This window comes from Glycine soja, chromosome 16, assembly GCF_004193775.1.
Source record: "Glycine soja cultivar W05 chromosome 16, ASM419377v2, whole genome shotgun sequence".
Lineage (NCBI taxonomy): Eukaryota > Viridiplantae > Streptophyta > Magnoliopsida > Fabales > Fabaceae > Glycine > Glycine soja.
In genome coordinates, this window is record NC_041017.1 from 5,116,410 (window position 1) to 5,133,046 (window position 16,637).

The 16,637-nt window shown below is 30.8% G+C and overlaps 1 protein-coding gene across 1 annotated transcript; it reads right to left on the reverse strand.

Annotated features, from left to right (window-relative positions):
* Positions 1 to 10,074: 10,074 nt before the first annotated feature.
* On the reverse strand, positions 10,075 to 12,681 carry LOC114389107 (omega-hydroxypalmitate O-feruloyl transferase-like). The gene is made up of 3 exons (XM_028349704.1): positions 12,506 to 12,681; positions 11,861 to 12,328; positions 10,075 to 11,166 (listed from the first exon to the last, which is right to left on the reverse strand). Exons 2-3 carry the CDS (start codon positions 12,302 to 12,304, stop codon positions 10,306 to 10,308), a joined length of 1,305 nt encoding a protein of 434 aa, XP_028205505.1. The 5' UTR covers positions 12,305 to 12,328; positions 12,506 to 12,681; the 3' UTR covers positions 10,075 to 10,305.
* Between the last annotated feature and the right edge of the window lie 3,956 nt (positions 12,682 to 16,637).

Sequence of the window (16,637 nt, forward strand, 5' to 3'; positions counted from 1 at the left end):
AAATAAACGGGGGAATCTTCAGTGCAGGGATCAAATTCGAAGGAGTAAATACGCAATTTGGTTATTTAAAAATGTTACTTCTTGGTTTGGTAATTTCTAGAACTGTAGGTCCCTAAAGTTTTCTGCTATCTATTAACAAATTCACCCCCTTTAAAGTTGCCAAGTTGTTAGCAAGTTCATCCCTTTAGGGACAATTGGTTTATATGAAAACTTTCAATGATCAAAGCAACAAAAGTAGCATTTTTCAAGAATCAAATTGTGTATTTTCTTCTTCCCCAAGACTAGCAGACATAAATTAGCTATTAGCTATGCTCCAAACTACTAATTGCTAACTGCAAATAGACAACTGATTGATGACATAGCATTCTATGAAAATATCCAAACAAGGTCACATTACGGAAATCCAAAATTCCTAATGTTAGGAAGATCGTTCTCTATTGCTTTTAAGATTTGCTTCAACATCATAGAGTAATTGTTCTTTGTCCATTATATACATGGGCCCTCAAGAATGATGCAACTTGCCATTAACTCCAGAAACCGTACAAAGAACATGTCAGGTAATTATCAAATATTGTCCCTCCAGTCCTTATTTATTTAGCTCCACTGTGGAAGATCGATGCCACCAAAGGCAGCATGGCCTAATCAGCAAATGAGAGTCAAGAACAATAACAAGCACACTTTTTTTACACAACCTTTTCAATCTAGTCTTTATGGCAATAGTTAAGGAATAATGGCATTTATTGAAATCAATTTTAAAAAATTAGAAATTATAGTGAAAATATAGTTATAATATTAAATATCATGCTTTTCATTTACTAAACAATGCTCAACAAAACTGCTATATTTAATGGCTGAAATGTATATTTTTTTATCTGTAAATATTAGTTGTTAATTGTTAATTATTTTAGTGGAAAAATTAAACTCAACATCTTTCTCTCTCTTTCTTTTTTTTACTATCCAACCAATCTTATAAATTCCTGTTAAAATTTATCATAATCTTGTAAGAGACTCATTATATAAAAAATGAAACATAATTTTAATATATTTAACTCAACTCATAAGACTTATTAAGTAAAAAGTGAAATATAATTTAATAAACTTGATTCAACAGATAAAATTGTGATAATAAGTGTTAAGGAGCAGTATTAACAACCTATTGGTGGAGTTGCATAATTTGCATGAAATCATTGATTCTAATGATTGGATAGTCTACATGAAGTCATAGGTTTTACCTCACCGTTGAATAAAAAAAATGAGAACATAAGCAAACTGAATGCTGAAAAGTGGCAGCTAGAAAACAGGATTATCCTACTAAAATATGCAAAACAATGCAATGCAAGCACAGTAGTTGCCAGACTCTGGAACTGATTTATATAATGGCAGTAATCAAAATCTGGAAGTTCTTTACTCTTGGTGGCTGGAGGCAATAAAATCAAGAAGTGTTGAAAAGCTGAACCATCTAATGGTCAGTGAATTGTACATGCCAGCATGGCTCAGCACATGCTTCTCTGCTAAAGGTGTGTACCCAAGGAATGAACTTTCAAGAGGTTGACATACACTCAATTAACCCTGCATCTCTGGGATTGACGAAGTACACACGAAAGTAACTTGGATATTGATTTTCATTGCAGGAAAATATCATCATGACATGACGTGTGCCAACAACATTGTAGGAAAATATCATCATGACATGACGTGTGCCAACAAAACTAATGAATACAAGAAAAATTGTATCATGTTCTCTGATACATTCTTTGTTATTTGATGAATTAAAATGGGATTCTTCTAAATAATGAGTCTCAGACCCTCATTAGAGTTATATGTATTCTTCAATTCCTTAAACAAATTTACTTTCCAAAATATGTAATGGCATCATACACATGAGAATTAAGACTATTTATTGCATGAATCCTATTTTCAACTACATGCAATTGAAGTCGTTTGACGGCAAGGCCAGTTAAACGAGGGGTATGAAGTCGAATTAGGTAAAACAAGGGTTAATATAAAGAAGTTATAATAAATGAAGGGTGACGTGGGGATATTAAAAATTATAGAGGAGTAGGAAGTATAAAATGGGCTACAAGAAGCAATTGCCCTGTAGTTAAGGCCACATTGTCAATGTCACCAATTGATTGAAGGCATTTGAATCTTGTACCTCCCAGCTTGTATTTTGCACCTCTTATTTTATTTTTGTAGACAAAAACATCCCAAAATAGTTTAAGCACCTTCGTTTCCCATCATGGACGACCTGCATCAACCAACGCAACTCCCTTTGCCACCTCCACCACAAGCGCGAGTAGCGTCACGCTATCATGACACTAATAGATATGGTAATAATCGTGCTTGATGTAGGTGGAAGCATGACCTGTGTAAAGCTTCCCTCGACAAACCCACCATCCAAGATTCTTCGGGAACTCTCATTGGAGTTAGATCTAAGAAGAATGATGATGATGTGGTTGAAGGGGGTGACAGATCTCAGATGCTAGAGATGGACATTTCTCATGGCATAAAAGATGAACAAGGAAAACAAGGGGTATCACTCTATTTTGGAATAGCTAATTTGGAAGGTAAATTTTATCTTATGAAATAATTATTTTGGAATAATTTTGGAGCACTTATTTCTATTCTAAAAGGTAAATTTTATCTTCCGAAATAACTATTCAAGAATATGACACTTTTCTAGAATGACCATTCCGAGATGTGAGTTCCTGGTGAGAGAACTATTTTTGTGGCACTCTCTCCCCCACACATATATGTACTAATAATAAAAGGAATAAAAATGCATAATTAATTAAAAGTTTTAAAACATACTTAAATAAAAGTATTTCAAAAAAGGTAAAAGAGTGACATTCACTTTTTTAAAATCATAATAGAATTTGTCCAAATAAATAATAAAATTATCTCAACTCAAAAAAGGATCGTCCATTCTAAATGAAAAGAGGTCAAACTAATAACGAAAAACATAAAACAACTATACTATTCATGAAATTGTAACATATGAAATAAAACTCTATGTCCCGATGTCACTTTTATCAAAGCATTTCCCGGGCCAAGTCTAAGCCTCTTCATCTCCAGCATGAAACTCATCATATGGTGGCTCACCTAAAACAAAATGGCATTCAGCCCAACACAAACACACACCAGGAGTGAATTATCACATTCGTATATAATAAAACACTAGAGCATGTGAAACATATAATACTTAGAGCTGAATTTATATAAACAACATCACTTCACAAAACCACACATATTATTCACTTATTCAAGTTCACACACTCCAAAAAATAACACCAAAACCTCAATCGTTAACTCAATGAAAGTCAAACATAAGCATTATGCAACATATACACTAAACTCAAGCCTACATGCAATGTGGTATCATTTTTAGTGAAAAACCCTCGTCGGACGCCTAGGAATACATGACAAGTCTCACAATGGGTAAATCAGGTCACTCTCAGTGAGTGAAATCATAGGGAGACCAGTCAAGGTCACTCTGTTTTGTGAGAATACTCCAACCATGTGGGATCAACACATGTTTAAAGAAGCACTCAAACCGAGTGTATTTACCCCCAAGGCCTAGACTCCGAGGAGTCCGTCAGGGCCTCTCCCTACTGATTCAAGTCCAACACAAAAAATATTTTAACCGCAGACTCTGCCTATGAACTATGCAATACACACAATTGCTCAATAGTTTTCAAAATCTCAATTATTTTCAAAATTATTTTAACTCACCGCGCCTCAAAGTGATTAAACTCGTTGAGTTCCCAAAGTGAAGCCCATCACAAACTCATCGCGCATTAACTTGTTGTCCTTAAAGGGTCTTACTATTGTATGATTGCAGAGTTCATAGTTCACACCTCAATACATACAATATCTTAATTCATCACTTACACACAATCTCAATCACCATTTCATAATCCTAATATAACAATTATCCTCATGAATCGTATACACATCACCCAGTAATAATATTTACATGACACAAAATATATATATATATATATATATATATATATATATATATTAAATTGAACTATATTATTTTCAATTAAAAAGAGTCTCTACAACAATTAAATTGAATTGTAGCAAAAATAATTATTATTAAACAATAATTCCTATAACTTTATTTAATTTTTTTATTACTTTACTTTTATATATGTTTTTAGAATATATATATATATATAAGAATTGATATAGTGATTCATATTACAAGTCACGAAAATAGAATTCAGATTGCAAGATATAGAATCAATTTCACAAAGCAAGATATCTAGCATATATATATTTAAAAGAACTGATAGAGTGGTACATAGAATACGTTTTGTGCCAAACATTTAGTTAGAGTGATAACAATTGAGTGACAAGTTGAAAACAATGACAACGCACAAGGCGTAAAACAAAAAATCGTAAATGTTAATATACATTAAAAAGAATCTAGTGATAACAATTTGACAATTCAAAGACAAAAAAAAAATTGTGATAACACCAAGCTGCTTCAATAAAAAAATATTATGTCAATATACAGGAAAACAAAATCATAAATATTTATGGTGGTAGATATTACACTTAATTTAGTGTATCAAATCTTCGATTAGAAATGATTCATAAATTAAAAATTTATAAAACAATCCAAAATAATCCAAAATTAAATCTCTAGGATCCCTATATATGTTTATTTTATTTTCTGGAATAATTTATGTCTTATCTCGATGTAGTCACTCAATCATTCGTTGTTTATTAATAATGGTGGTATTTATGATGCTCTCTAGAGCTCCTCTTCTGTTACTCTATTAGAATTTTTGATCTTCATAGAAAAATAAACAAAAAATATTTTGTAAAACTGGTCAGGTTAAAAGTTTCTTTATATAATAATAAATATGATGACTTAATTCTTATTTTTTATTTATTTTATTTATAAAAAAAAAACAAAGGAAACTGGTGTTACAATTTTTACTCATATAAATAAAATGGGAGGTATAGGATACAAGTTGGGTGATGTAGGATTCAAATGTCTTGATTGAAGTATGAATTGTGAAGATTCAAATGGCCAATAGAATTGCATAATTTTCTTTGACGTTTAACCAATGGGATGGCAGGCTACGCTTCCTTTTTTTCTTAACAAAGGTAGGCTACGCTTCTAAGGGATGTTTAATTAAATATTTTTAAACCTAAGGGAATGTTAGTGTAACTAAAAAAAATGATTTATGTGTAATTTTAAAAAAATAAACAAGACGTTGAATTAGGAATTAAAAACTTCTTAATCATTAAGCTCAAATCAGGTAATGAGCTAATTTAACAAATGATTTTTAATAAGCAAGACACTATATGTGTTCCCTAATTCACAAGATCACATAGTATCATGTTTGCAATTCATAATTGTCATTGATTTAGGAAGACTTTACATCAAAGAAATTAAATGTTAATTCTTCCATTAAATAGATTATCCATTTACATGCATATAAATACAACCATGTCTTATATTATTATGTCAATCATTTATGTTAATTCAACAAGAATTGTGTATAGGTGTTGTTAAAAAAACAATGTTTGAATTTATTGAAAGAGTAGAAATAAAATAGATTGAATTAAAATAAAACAAATTTTTCATTTCTTCTTAATTAAAAATAAAGACAAATTATAGTATATGATGAAATATACTCCATTGGTATTTACATCCTCATATTTTACTAATTTAATTAAACAGTGTAATACCATTATTCCATCCTCTTTTATCATTTCCAAGAATCTGAACCAAAGCGAGGCGTGAAATTTGCCTATCAACAACCCTAACTCACATAAATTAATCTTCCAAAAACTTCCGAAACCCTTAAACCAAGAAGAAGACCAAAGTTAGTTACAAGTACACAGATAAACCATCAACAGGAAGAAGTTCACCACCGAGAAAAAATTGAGTCTTAATTTCAACATGATTTTATGCACATTAACATACTAATTAATGCTACTTTCTTCAACTCATCTCCCTTGTGCAGATTTTAGTCATCTAGCTAAAGACGTCAAATACTAGAAGCATAGCATGTCAAAAGAGACATCATCCAACTCCACAATCACATCTTAATTCCCCGTAGCTATTTAGCTACAGAAGGATCAATCTATGAAGGTATCAACCAGGGATGCTCTTTACATGCATGATCGAGTTGGAGAGTTTTGCTGCTGCCAAATTGTCAAAGAAAATGGGTGGAAAATTAAGAAGAAAAAAGTGAAAGTGAGTATAACATTTTTACAGAACTTTGTTCGGTTCTGACTTCTGATCATGCTGTTTCGTTCTTAAAATTATTTGATCACATAAATGCAGCATATGGGGCGTCATTAATGAGGCTTCAGAACTAGAAGAAGTTCAGGATCAATCCAGCAGATAAGTCATCAGTTTCACATAAAAGCCACATTGACAACAATACAGTAGGTACACACTTCTCTTTCCAATGGAAAAAGTATAAGAACACGTCTTATATGATGTAAAACAACACAATGGATTGGGGTGGACTGAATGTCGATCAAATCAGTGCACTGAACAAGGAAAATGTGTGTATTTTATTTTCCATATTGTTGCCTACAATCATTAGGGAGAATTGTGTACATATATGGATATGGATCCAGCCATTCATCACATTATGTGGAAGCACAAGGGCTGGCTAAAGAGACAAGTATATAAATTTATTGTAGAGGATCGATGGGACCCAACCATTCACTACATGAGGGTGTTTGAGATATATACTAAGCTACCATAAATTCAGCTGCAATGGATTCGATCAGTGCTTCCTGTTCTGTTCCTTTGACGAATTATGATTCATTTTCTTTTTTCTATAAGAATCGAACATATATACTAGAACTCAATCAACTTACGCACTTTATTTAACTGAGTTAGATCCATCATTTATCATTCATTTTATTTACAGTTTGTTGACTGACTTTATCTAAATAGTTTTGTGAGATAATGCAGTAAGATTGTCGCGTATATTAAAGAAATGGTTGACAGTTGGAAACTGTCTCTAAACGGTAGGTTGCATAATTGTGTTGAAAATCTTTATCGTCTAGTAAAAAATTAAAATAGTATATACACAAATTGAAAATAATCTTAACTTTATAAGTTGATCGATTTTGGTAGAATTAAATTTGGTTCAACTTAGATTCTAAGATGTGTAGTTAGGATCAAACTCAAAATTCTAAGAGTTTATAATCAAAAGCTGAACTTTTGATTTGTTTAAGTTTAAGTTCGGATTCATTTGAAAAATATCCGAGGAGGGATTTGTAAACAATGTAAATATAGAAGAAAGGGAAGAAGAAAAGTGCAAAAGGAGATAAAGAGGTGCAAAGTGAAAAGTCAGAATGTGCAAAGTGAAAAGAAGGGAATATAAAACAAACAAGGAATAAGACTAAACTAACCTCACATATAACTGAAATAAGAAAAATGATATTATTTATCAGGATTTATGTTGAGGTGCAAAAAGAAAGTCCAAAGAGGTTCATATTAAATTTTATAGTACAATAAAGGTATCCGAAATATTATGTTTATGAATCGTGGGACTTTTAACACCCCCTTATCCATCAAAATAGGGCTCTGATACCATATTAAATTTTATAGTGCAATAAAGACATTTGAAAGATCCCCTTATCATGTTTATGAATCATTCGATATGGAACTCTTATCGATTCTATAGAAGAAGAAAATAGATTTTTTTGCCGTGTGTTAATAAAAAATAGGTATTAGAATATTTACAATCACTCATAACTTAAAGGAAGATAAGTACGAAAAGAAGAAAAGTGACTAGTTCTCTACAAAGAGTGTCAAATTCCAATGAAAACATTTTCTTATGTTACAAATCTTTAATACAGTAAATACTGAATAGAGTTACTATTTAACACACAACTTGCTTAAACTATGGCAGTGACGCCATGGTTGACTTGCAACGTCGAGGGGACAATCAGAGCAGAAGATGAAGGTGGCATAGCAGAGGCAAAGCAGAGAAACTCAACAGAGTTATTTTCCTTTTTTTAATTGATTTTATTTTTTTGTGTGATAGATAGTTTTTGCTCGTAAATGGGTTATTAGACATTATATAAATATTCAAATGAAAAGTATTCTTGTTATTATTAAAAGTGTGTATATAATATTAGTAGCAATTATTTTATAATATAGTTTTAAATTTTATTAATACTTCATAATAAAAATATTATTTTTATATAAAAGAATAATAAGATTATAATAACTTAAGTAATATATTAATTAGAAAATAAATTAAAATTGAAATGATATGTATATTTTGATGACTTTTAAAAATTTACCTATCATTTATTAAAAACTACTTGCAAATTAAAAAAATGTAGAAAAATTACTTACAAATTTAAAAATTCATAAGAAATTACCTGTGAAAGTTTCCATGGATTTAAAATCTGCAGGAATATTTCCTGCCAATTTTTCTATGGATTTCTCCACAAGAATATTTCCTGCAGGTTTTTTTTCATGAAAATCCGTTAGAAAATTCTTAAAAACACCAATTTCCTCAAGAAATCCGGCAAAAGTTGATGAAATTTCTGGGAAAAAACCTGCAGGAAACTTCCTACGAATTTCAAAATCTACAGAAAACTTATTATTTGTGAGTACATTATTACCTAAGAATAAAAAGCTGTAGGAAATTTCACAGAAAAATTATTTTCAGCAGATTTTTTTGTTTAAAGTTCACAGAAAATCTAGATGTACTACGAGCAATTTTAGTAGTAATAACGCTTAATTTGTTCTTGATATGTTTTGATCTCGAAATGCAGCATATATATATATATATATATATATGGGACATGAATGAGCCTTCAGAACCAGAAGAAATGCAGGATGAATCCAGAAGGTAAGTCTTCGGTTTCACATAAAAGCCATTGACAAAAAAACAATATAGTTGGTAGTTTTTGTTCAATCATACTTTTCGTCCGCGAACAATTAGAATTCTTGGTAGTCTTGATTTTTGTAATAATTTAATCTCAAGTTAATAATTTCATAATCTATTAAAAAAAATTCAAGATTTTGAATAGACGGATAATGCTATCAACCAGCTTTATGTGACCCACCATGTCTCTTCCTATATTGAGTTGAACAATGAACAGTATTGAACATGTGATAGCTGATAATAGTCTTTGAGACAAAAAAATAACATGCTAAGCAATCCTTATTTAGAGGTATGGTCATGCAAAAAATGTTCATCTATACCAACAAACTGAATTTTTTTTTACACAGCAAATCATATTATAACAGAAAGTTAAATAATTATCTTCCCATAAACACATGACAATTTAACAGAGTGAAACCTAAAGTAAAAATTAAAAGAGATTTTTTTTAGACATTTGTTATATTCACTTTCCTTTATGATAGTACGGGGAGTGTGTTAAAAAAAGAAAAAGAAAAATGAATATAGTAAACACCTTTCTTTTACTTGAAAAAAAAAAGTTATACATGAGAGTAATATATGTAATCTTTTTTACTTTAATAACTAATAACAAATGTTGGTATTTGGTAGGTATTAAGGTTGAAGTTTTAGTTGTCTTGTCCTTGGACCGATTCTGCATAAACATCCAAATTATTTTATAAGGTAAAAGAAAATATAAAGATAAGGTAAATTCTTTTTTTTCGAAACAATATATCATTTTTATATTTGATAAGTGCATTTTTTTTTCATGTCCGAATTTCATTGTGAGTCGGAAGATAAGTGACATCGTCCCAATCAAAGATATTTAATTGAACTAATTAGTAAAGAAACTACATCATATATCTTAATTTAAACCCAGTAAAAAAGGAAGAAGAAAACACTGCACATCCTTGTCTTTATCAATTTGTTTAATATGCTTTAAATTGAGAAAAACTTTTATAAAAAAAAAATTGTGAAAGAACTGATACACTAAACATGAATCAAATGAATTACAATAACTCAAGTCAAGATGTTTTGGTAGGTGTTGAATATACAAAACTTCAAGTGGATTACGTTTTTCCATAAGTTCTATTTAATGATTAGAGAAATCTAGATCACCTAACAAGCAACTCAGTATCTCACCTGGGAAACTTGTGTCACCATGTAAAGCACCCAAATGTTTCTTCAAGTGAAGAAACTTTTCCATGTAAATTAAATTCACCAACAAAATATAAGGCTTCAATTATTGATTAGCACCAACAAATTCATAAACAGAATAAGTACTCTTTCTTTTTCTTCCAGGAAACAACAGACTAATAATAATAATAATAATAATAATAATAATAATAAGCTTAGAAAAATAATCACATAAGATATAATATATGTATGACCCTAATTACATCTGCATCAAATCTTGGAAAATCTTCATGACAGGAGCAGGCAAACCAAGAAGCACATTGATGTTCCTCCTCTCTTGTCCATGAGAGAGGAACAGAATCACTTCCTTCTCTGGCAGTGACACTGGCCCTGACAGAACAGGGTCACCCCATCCAAAATCAGTGGTGTGAAAGGAAAGCCTAGACCAAGTTGTGATGAGAAGGGTGCAAGCAAGAGAAGGCCTTGCTCTTGTCACCTCAAAGTAATCAATAGCTGATCTCATGTAACTGTCTGTGACCATCTTGATTGCATCTTGGATGAGCCTCACACCAAATGAGAAGGGCTTTTCTGTTAGCTCACCAGCTTGGCACACAGAATTTGTTAGCACAATTCCATTCCCAAAGTACCCTTTTGGGAGAGGGGGATTGAACTTGGCCCTCCCATCAACAGCAAAAAGAAGCTTTGTTTGTTGGTCTGGCAGCAACTTAAGTGCCTTGGTTCTTGCTATCCACACAAATGCTGAGAGGACTTCAAATGTTGTGCATTTCTCTAGTGCTCCATCTTCCATGGCCTTCATCTTCAGCTGCTTTAGCCTCTCAGGTTCAAAGCAGAAGGATCTGTAGACCATCTCATCTTCTACATATAAGCTGTTGGTGCTGGACTTGTCTTCAATGTCAGCAAATTCTTGGTGCAGGTGCTCTATCTTTGGAGGGTTTCTTGCCTTGAGCATGCTTCTGTCTAGCACTGGAGGGATTGAGAGTGGCAAGTCTCTGGCTGCTTCTCCCCAAGAGTTCACAAATTCCATTGCACCAATTCCATCAAACATGCAGTGGTTCATGCACAGCCCAAGTGCAAAGCCTCCACATTTGAACTTGGTCACCTGGAATATATATAGAGTTGACACTTTCAAAACTGCAATGATCAATTCAAAGTGAGGGGCCATCTCTTCAATCATTTTCAGTCTTGTAGGTAAGAAGGAATTCATTGTTTATCATAAGTATAGGGAAAAAGGATAAGTGATTAAGAGATGATGTGATGGTAGAGTACTGATACAGAAATAGATTATTATTATTAATATTGTCATACATTTAGCTTCTCTTACATCTTAATTTCACCCCAAAAATTAAGTGAAAAATTTTCCCTCAGATATAGTAAGTCAAGTACTTGCAAAATGGATAAACTGGCTATTAGCATGAAAAGATAAAGTTGTACTCTTTTGATAAACATTCACAAACCAAAACCAATTTTTAGTCAGGGATACTAGCACCCCCTTCGTTTCTTTTCTTTTCTTTTCTATTTTTAATTAATATCACCGCTTCAGTTTACCTCAACAAAAATGTTTTGCTGCTAACCTTATAAGTGGCATTCAAAATAGCTGCTAGATGACATATTTTTAATTTATAAAAATTCCTACAAAGAGGTTGATAAATGCTAGATAACATATCTCTAGTCTCTAGTCACTACACTTGTGAACTGAAGTATTTGCTTTTTAAACACCTCAGGGTTATGTATCACAAAACAAACTCCTCAGCGAATTTAAAAAACAAGATACAAGAAAAAGTCATAAAACTTACCTGAGCAACCAAAGGAGGCATCTGAAGAATGTGTTTTGCTTCAGGAATGTCATAAACAAGCATACCAAGAGTCCCAGGGTCAGGCTTTGTGATGTCACCAATCTCTTCCATGGAACAGTTTGCCTCAGCCTCCACAAACAAGGCACCTTCACCTGTGCAATCCACTATGAGTTTACCCTCTGAGCTTATAGTAAGCCTCCCAGCAAGAGGGTAATAGTGGACAAGAACCTTCCTCAAAGCATTCTTCATCACTTCCCCAGCCTTCTCATTCCCCCTCTCATCAGTTTTGAAGCAGTAAACGGTTCTCACAATCACAGCAATGTTCTGGTCAAGGTTAGATAGGAAATACAAACCCTTCTTTGTTTCTTCAGCAGGAGGAACTAGAGTTGGTTCACTTAGCTTCTTCACACTAAGTTGGAAACCGTTTCCATTAGCCATTTCCATCTCAAACTCCTTAGTATAATTAACCTGTACCACAAAAAAGAAGAACAATAGAAACATCAAACATGTGTTTGAGAGAATGGAAACAAAAGCACTCTAGAGGGATCTCAAAAGTAAGATATAAATAGTCAAAGTTCAAGACTAGAACATGCAATGTTGTTGGAAACATCATTAGGAACACGTGTTGTGTTGTGTTGCTCATACCTGGGGTATCTCTCACACAATATGATAAGGGTCTGAGTTTCTTCAAGAGAAAGTTGCAAGGTATATATGTATGATATGGATGGAGTTCTTAGATGTTTCAAAACATAGCAAATGGAAGAAAATAAATATAATGTGAAGGTGAGAGGTAGTTGTTCATAGACAACGGTGCAAGCTACTAAAAATACGTGGTATCTTTATTCTTTAAGACTTGATTGTTATATATTTTTTCCCTTTTTGTTTACACTGGATTGTGTATGGGTGAGGGTAGGCCACTAGTAAAGAGACCAAAGACCAAAGGAAACAAAGTCAGAAGATGAAGCGAGATGGGCTTGTTTGGTGTGGTTGGTATCCCACATTTGCTAACCTAATATTTTGTTTAATTAGTTGTTGTTTTTCCACATCATTACTTTTGGCAGTAAACTTAAAAGTGGCATAACCGTGTTTAAGTTCCATGGTTTTAAGTGCGTGTATAAATCAAATTCATGTTAGATCATTTTTATTCATAGTTAAAGATTACTTGTTAATTTATTGAGTTATAGATTAATTTCACTCATGATTTGTAATTATTATTGGTTCAAAAAAAATTTACACATAATAAAAATCAAATATAAATTCTCTTATTAATCATGCTTATCATTTAAACCATCACAAATTTAAAAGTGTAGAAACTAAGACCAAGTTTTAATGAAAGAATAAGATCAAAAACACATTTTCCTCATAATAGGAGTATAAATCAGTTAAGCCGATCAATAGAATTTTTTACTTGGTCTCTGAAAGAAAAATGGATTGCTAAAGCTTAACTCATTTATTTAATTAAAGAAACAAGCTTAATTGAGCATTTAACAAGTCTAACTCGAATAATTCACAAATAACTTGATTCATTTACACTTATACTCATAAATTATTCTAAACACTAAAAAATCACTTCAAACATACACATACTCTTATGTTGACTTAAATATATTTTTAATTCCTTAAATTTGGATTATTTCTTTTTTAGTCCTTCAAATTTAAAGTTGTTATTTTTAATTTCTGAAATTTGCATAATGCTATTTAGTTTCTCCACAGTATGAGTCAAACAATGAATAAGATCTTCACAATTTATTTTGATTTTTAACTGTCCGAAATTAATTTTTTATAGTTTAAAATTATCAAAATCAACTCAATAAAAAATTAATACATTTTTTCAAGCAGTTAATGAATTTTTTATTTTTTGTTGACTTAATTTTGGTGGTGTTTTATCGAGAGAGAAAAACTTTAAAATGTAAAATAAAAAATTAGAATATTTCATACTTCACTTTTATATAATCTTTTTCTTTTATACACTTTATGCCCAACCCATTTGTTCACACGTGCTTAATATCAATCAATCATTCACGTCAATAAAATATTTATATGCAAAACGCTTATGATATTTCTAGTTTACGCCAATGTTTTTTTTGTCTACAGCCAATGTGTTTTATTAAATACTTTTAATTGTATTAAAAAAAATTACTTAATTCTTAAGTACTTAGTACATTTCTTTAAAAAAAGTACTTAGTACATTGAATACTTTACTTTTTTATTTTTTATTTTTCCTTTTAAATTATCCCCTAATGCATTTGTTAACACCGGCCTAATAATAATCAGTCAATGTACCCAAAAAAATCAATCATTCAAACCAATAAAATCTTTATGGCTTTCACAACATTTCCCATTTGGCAAAGGATAAGCAAGATGCTTATTAATATTTATATGAATTTAATGATTATGTCTTATCAAATTTTATATTATCATTTAATTATAAATTATAGTTTAAATTATTTTAAAAATTAATAAATTTATTATATTATATATGATAAATTATAATTGAATAATAGTAAAATATTGATAGTGTATTATTTTTTTTCCTCATTCACTTTTCAGCATTTGCTTGTGTTTGATAAAGTGTGCGTGTTTGGAAATGGATCACACATGTGATTCTTTATATCAAAGTGAACGCTATTAACTTTTCTATAACTAAAACTTGTTTCTTTTTTAATGAGTAAAACTTGTTTCTTTTAATTTTTACTTAAATCATAATGACAATTACAAAGGAAAAATGAACACACTATCCAATAACCGATAATTTATTACTGATGGAGACACCCCTTGTCAGTTTTCCTTTTTCTGCAAGGAATTCATAGAAACTGATCCTTTGTTTCCCATTTTCAAATAGTAATGCTCTCTGAAACAAAACAATCCTAATCTTAGGTTAATTGATCCAGCTTCCTTCCTAGCCTTGTGTCCATACTTTTGAAAATGATAATGAAACAATAATAAAACAAGAGGAGTTACAGGATTGGTTTATGGAAAAAGTAAAGGAAAAAACAAGTTCATGAATTTCATTCTTCCCACTAATAAAATACAAATAATTGACTAATATTTGCTGATAAATATTAAACTCACCAGTAAAATAATATTTACTATTAATATTTATAAAATAAGTGTTATATGTTGATAAAAATGTCATATATATTAATAGAAAATCTAACATATTCAAAATAAAATATTTCTCTTAAAATTTATTTTAGATGTTGTTTATGTTGAACCGGGCACCGTTAGAAAGTCTACAAAAGTTGAGAGGGGCGTTGAAGACTTTTGTGACATTCCAATTTGTTTTCATTGTCCAAGTAACATGGACATTATCTCATAAGTTACTTGGTTTGGTAATATTGATCATGCTCATTAGAAAGTTCCGGTAACCCAAAAATAAAATTTCATTGAGAGGTCATAGACAACTATAATCAGATAAGCAAAAAATGTTAAACTTGTAGACCTGCAGTTGCTTTTCTTGGGTACTGAAAATTAAGTCCAGAAGACTTTGACCCTATTTAGATAAATATATGTTAACGAACACAAGTATTTCTGCTGGCTAGCACGAAGTTGACATGTATTGCAAGGAAGACATTATTAGACAACGACCCAGAAATAAATTATGATATAGAAATCACCAGTTCACAACATATACAAATTTGCGTGTTAAATTAATCAACTTCATGATTGATTAATCATGTATTAACTAATACAGATGTTTAGTTTAATTGATTGAACTTCATGTGTGAATATTATAAATTTATGATATTGTATTTAATTCCTACAGATAAAAAAATATTTATTAATTAAGTTTTCAAGTTTATCAATTTAATGACAATTTAATTCCTAATTTCTTGATGATAAATTTCAATTTCAATTTTTTTTAAGGTCACATTAATCTATTATTTTCATGGAATTGACAAATTTTAGGGTGCATAAGGAGTAATTGCAAGCTTTTAGCTTTTTATTTGTAAACGTATAATTCAAAATAAAATGTGCTTAACTAAAATGGAACTAAATTAATGTTAGCCCAATTTTAAAATAATTATTATTTAAAAAAAGTCATTCTTGATATTTTGTTTTTAGTTGTAAAAATAATTTATTCTAACTTTCATCTTTCTTGAAAGACCCTTGTTACTATCAATACCACTATGGGCATTCAGAGTTCTAATGCAGAGTTTATGGGAGCCATTTTAGCCATCGAAAAAGTGTTTCAGAAGTGTCAGAAAAGTCTGGTTAGAATCTGATCCTATGTTAGTAGTTCAGTCTTTCAAGAATATCGATTTTGTGCCTTGGACCCTGTGAAACAGATGGAGTAACTATATAGTTTTAACTAAGCTGATGCATTTTGTGGTTGGTCATATTTATAGAGAAAACAACACTTGCGCAGATACTATTGTCTCTCATGTGTCTACTAACATGAAATTATGTTGGTGGAATTCTATTCCTCAGTTTATAGCTTCTGACTTCAATAGATATAGATATGGTCCGTCAAACTATAGGTTTACATAGTTTGTTGATTCATCGGTCTGGTTTGTGCCCTCGTGCATGTTTTTTATCTTCTTTTTTATTAATATATTTTTTTAGCTTGTGGTCTTACCTAGTAGCCTTGGGATGTCAACTTAGTTGGGATCAAAAAAAATTATCACTACCACTATCATTTTGACAACTATTATCATCTTTTAACTATCATCACCTACCTTTTGCATCACCACTACCACATCCAACATCACCATTATTATTGTTGTGATCATCATTCTTACCATGATCATCACCATTGGTTAGTCTATAATTATTG

Coding starts and splice junctions, on each gene's coding strand:
- LOC114389107 (XM_028349704.1), bottom strand. CDS start 12,304: ATGGAAATGGCTAATGGAAACGGTTTCCAACTTAGTGTGAAGAAGCTA. Junction 11,167..11,860: donor TGCCTCCTTTGGTTGCTCAG/GTAAGTTTTATG, acceptor TATATATTCCAG/GTGACCAAGTTCAAATGTGG.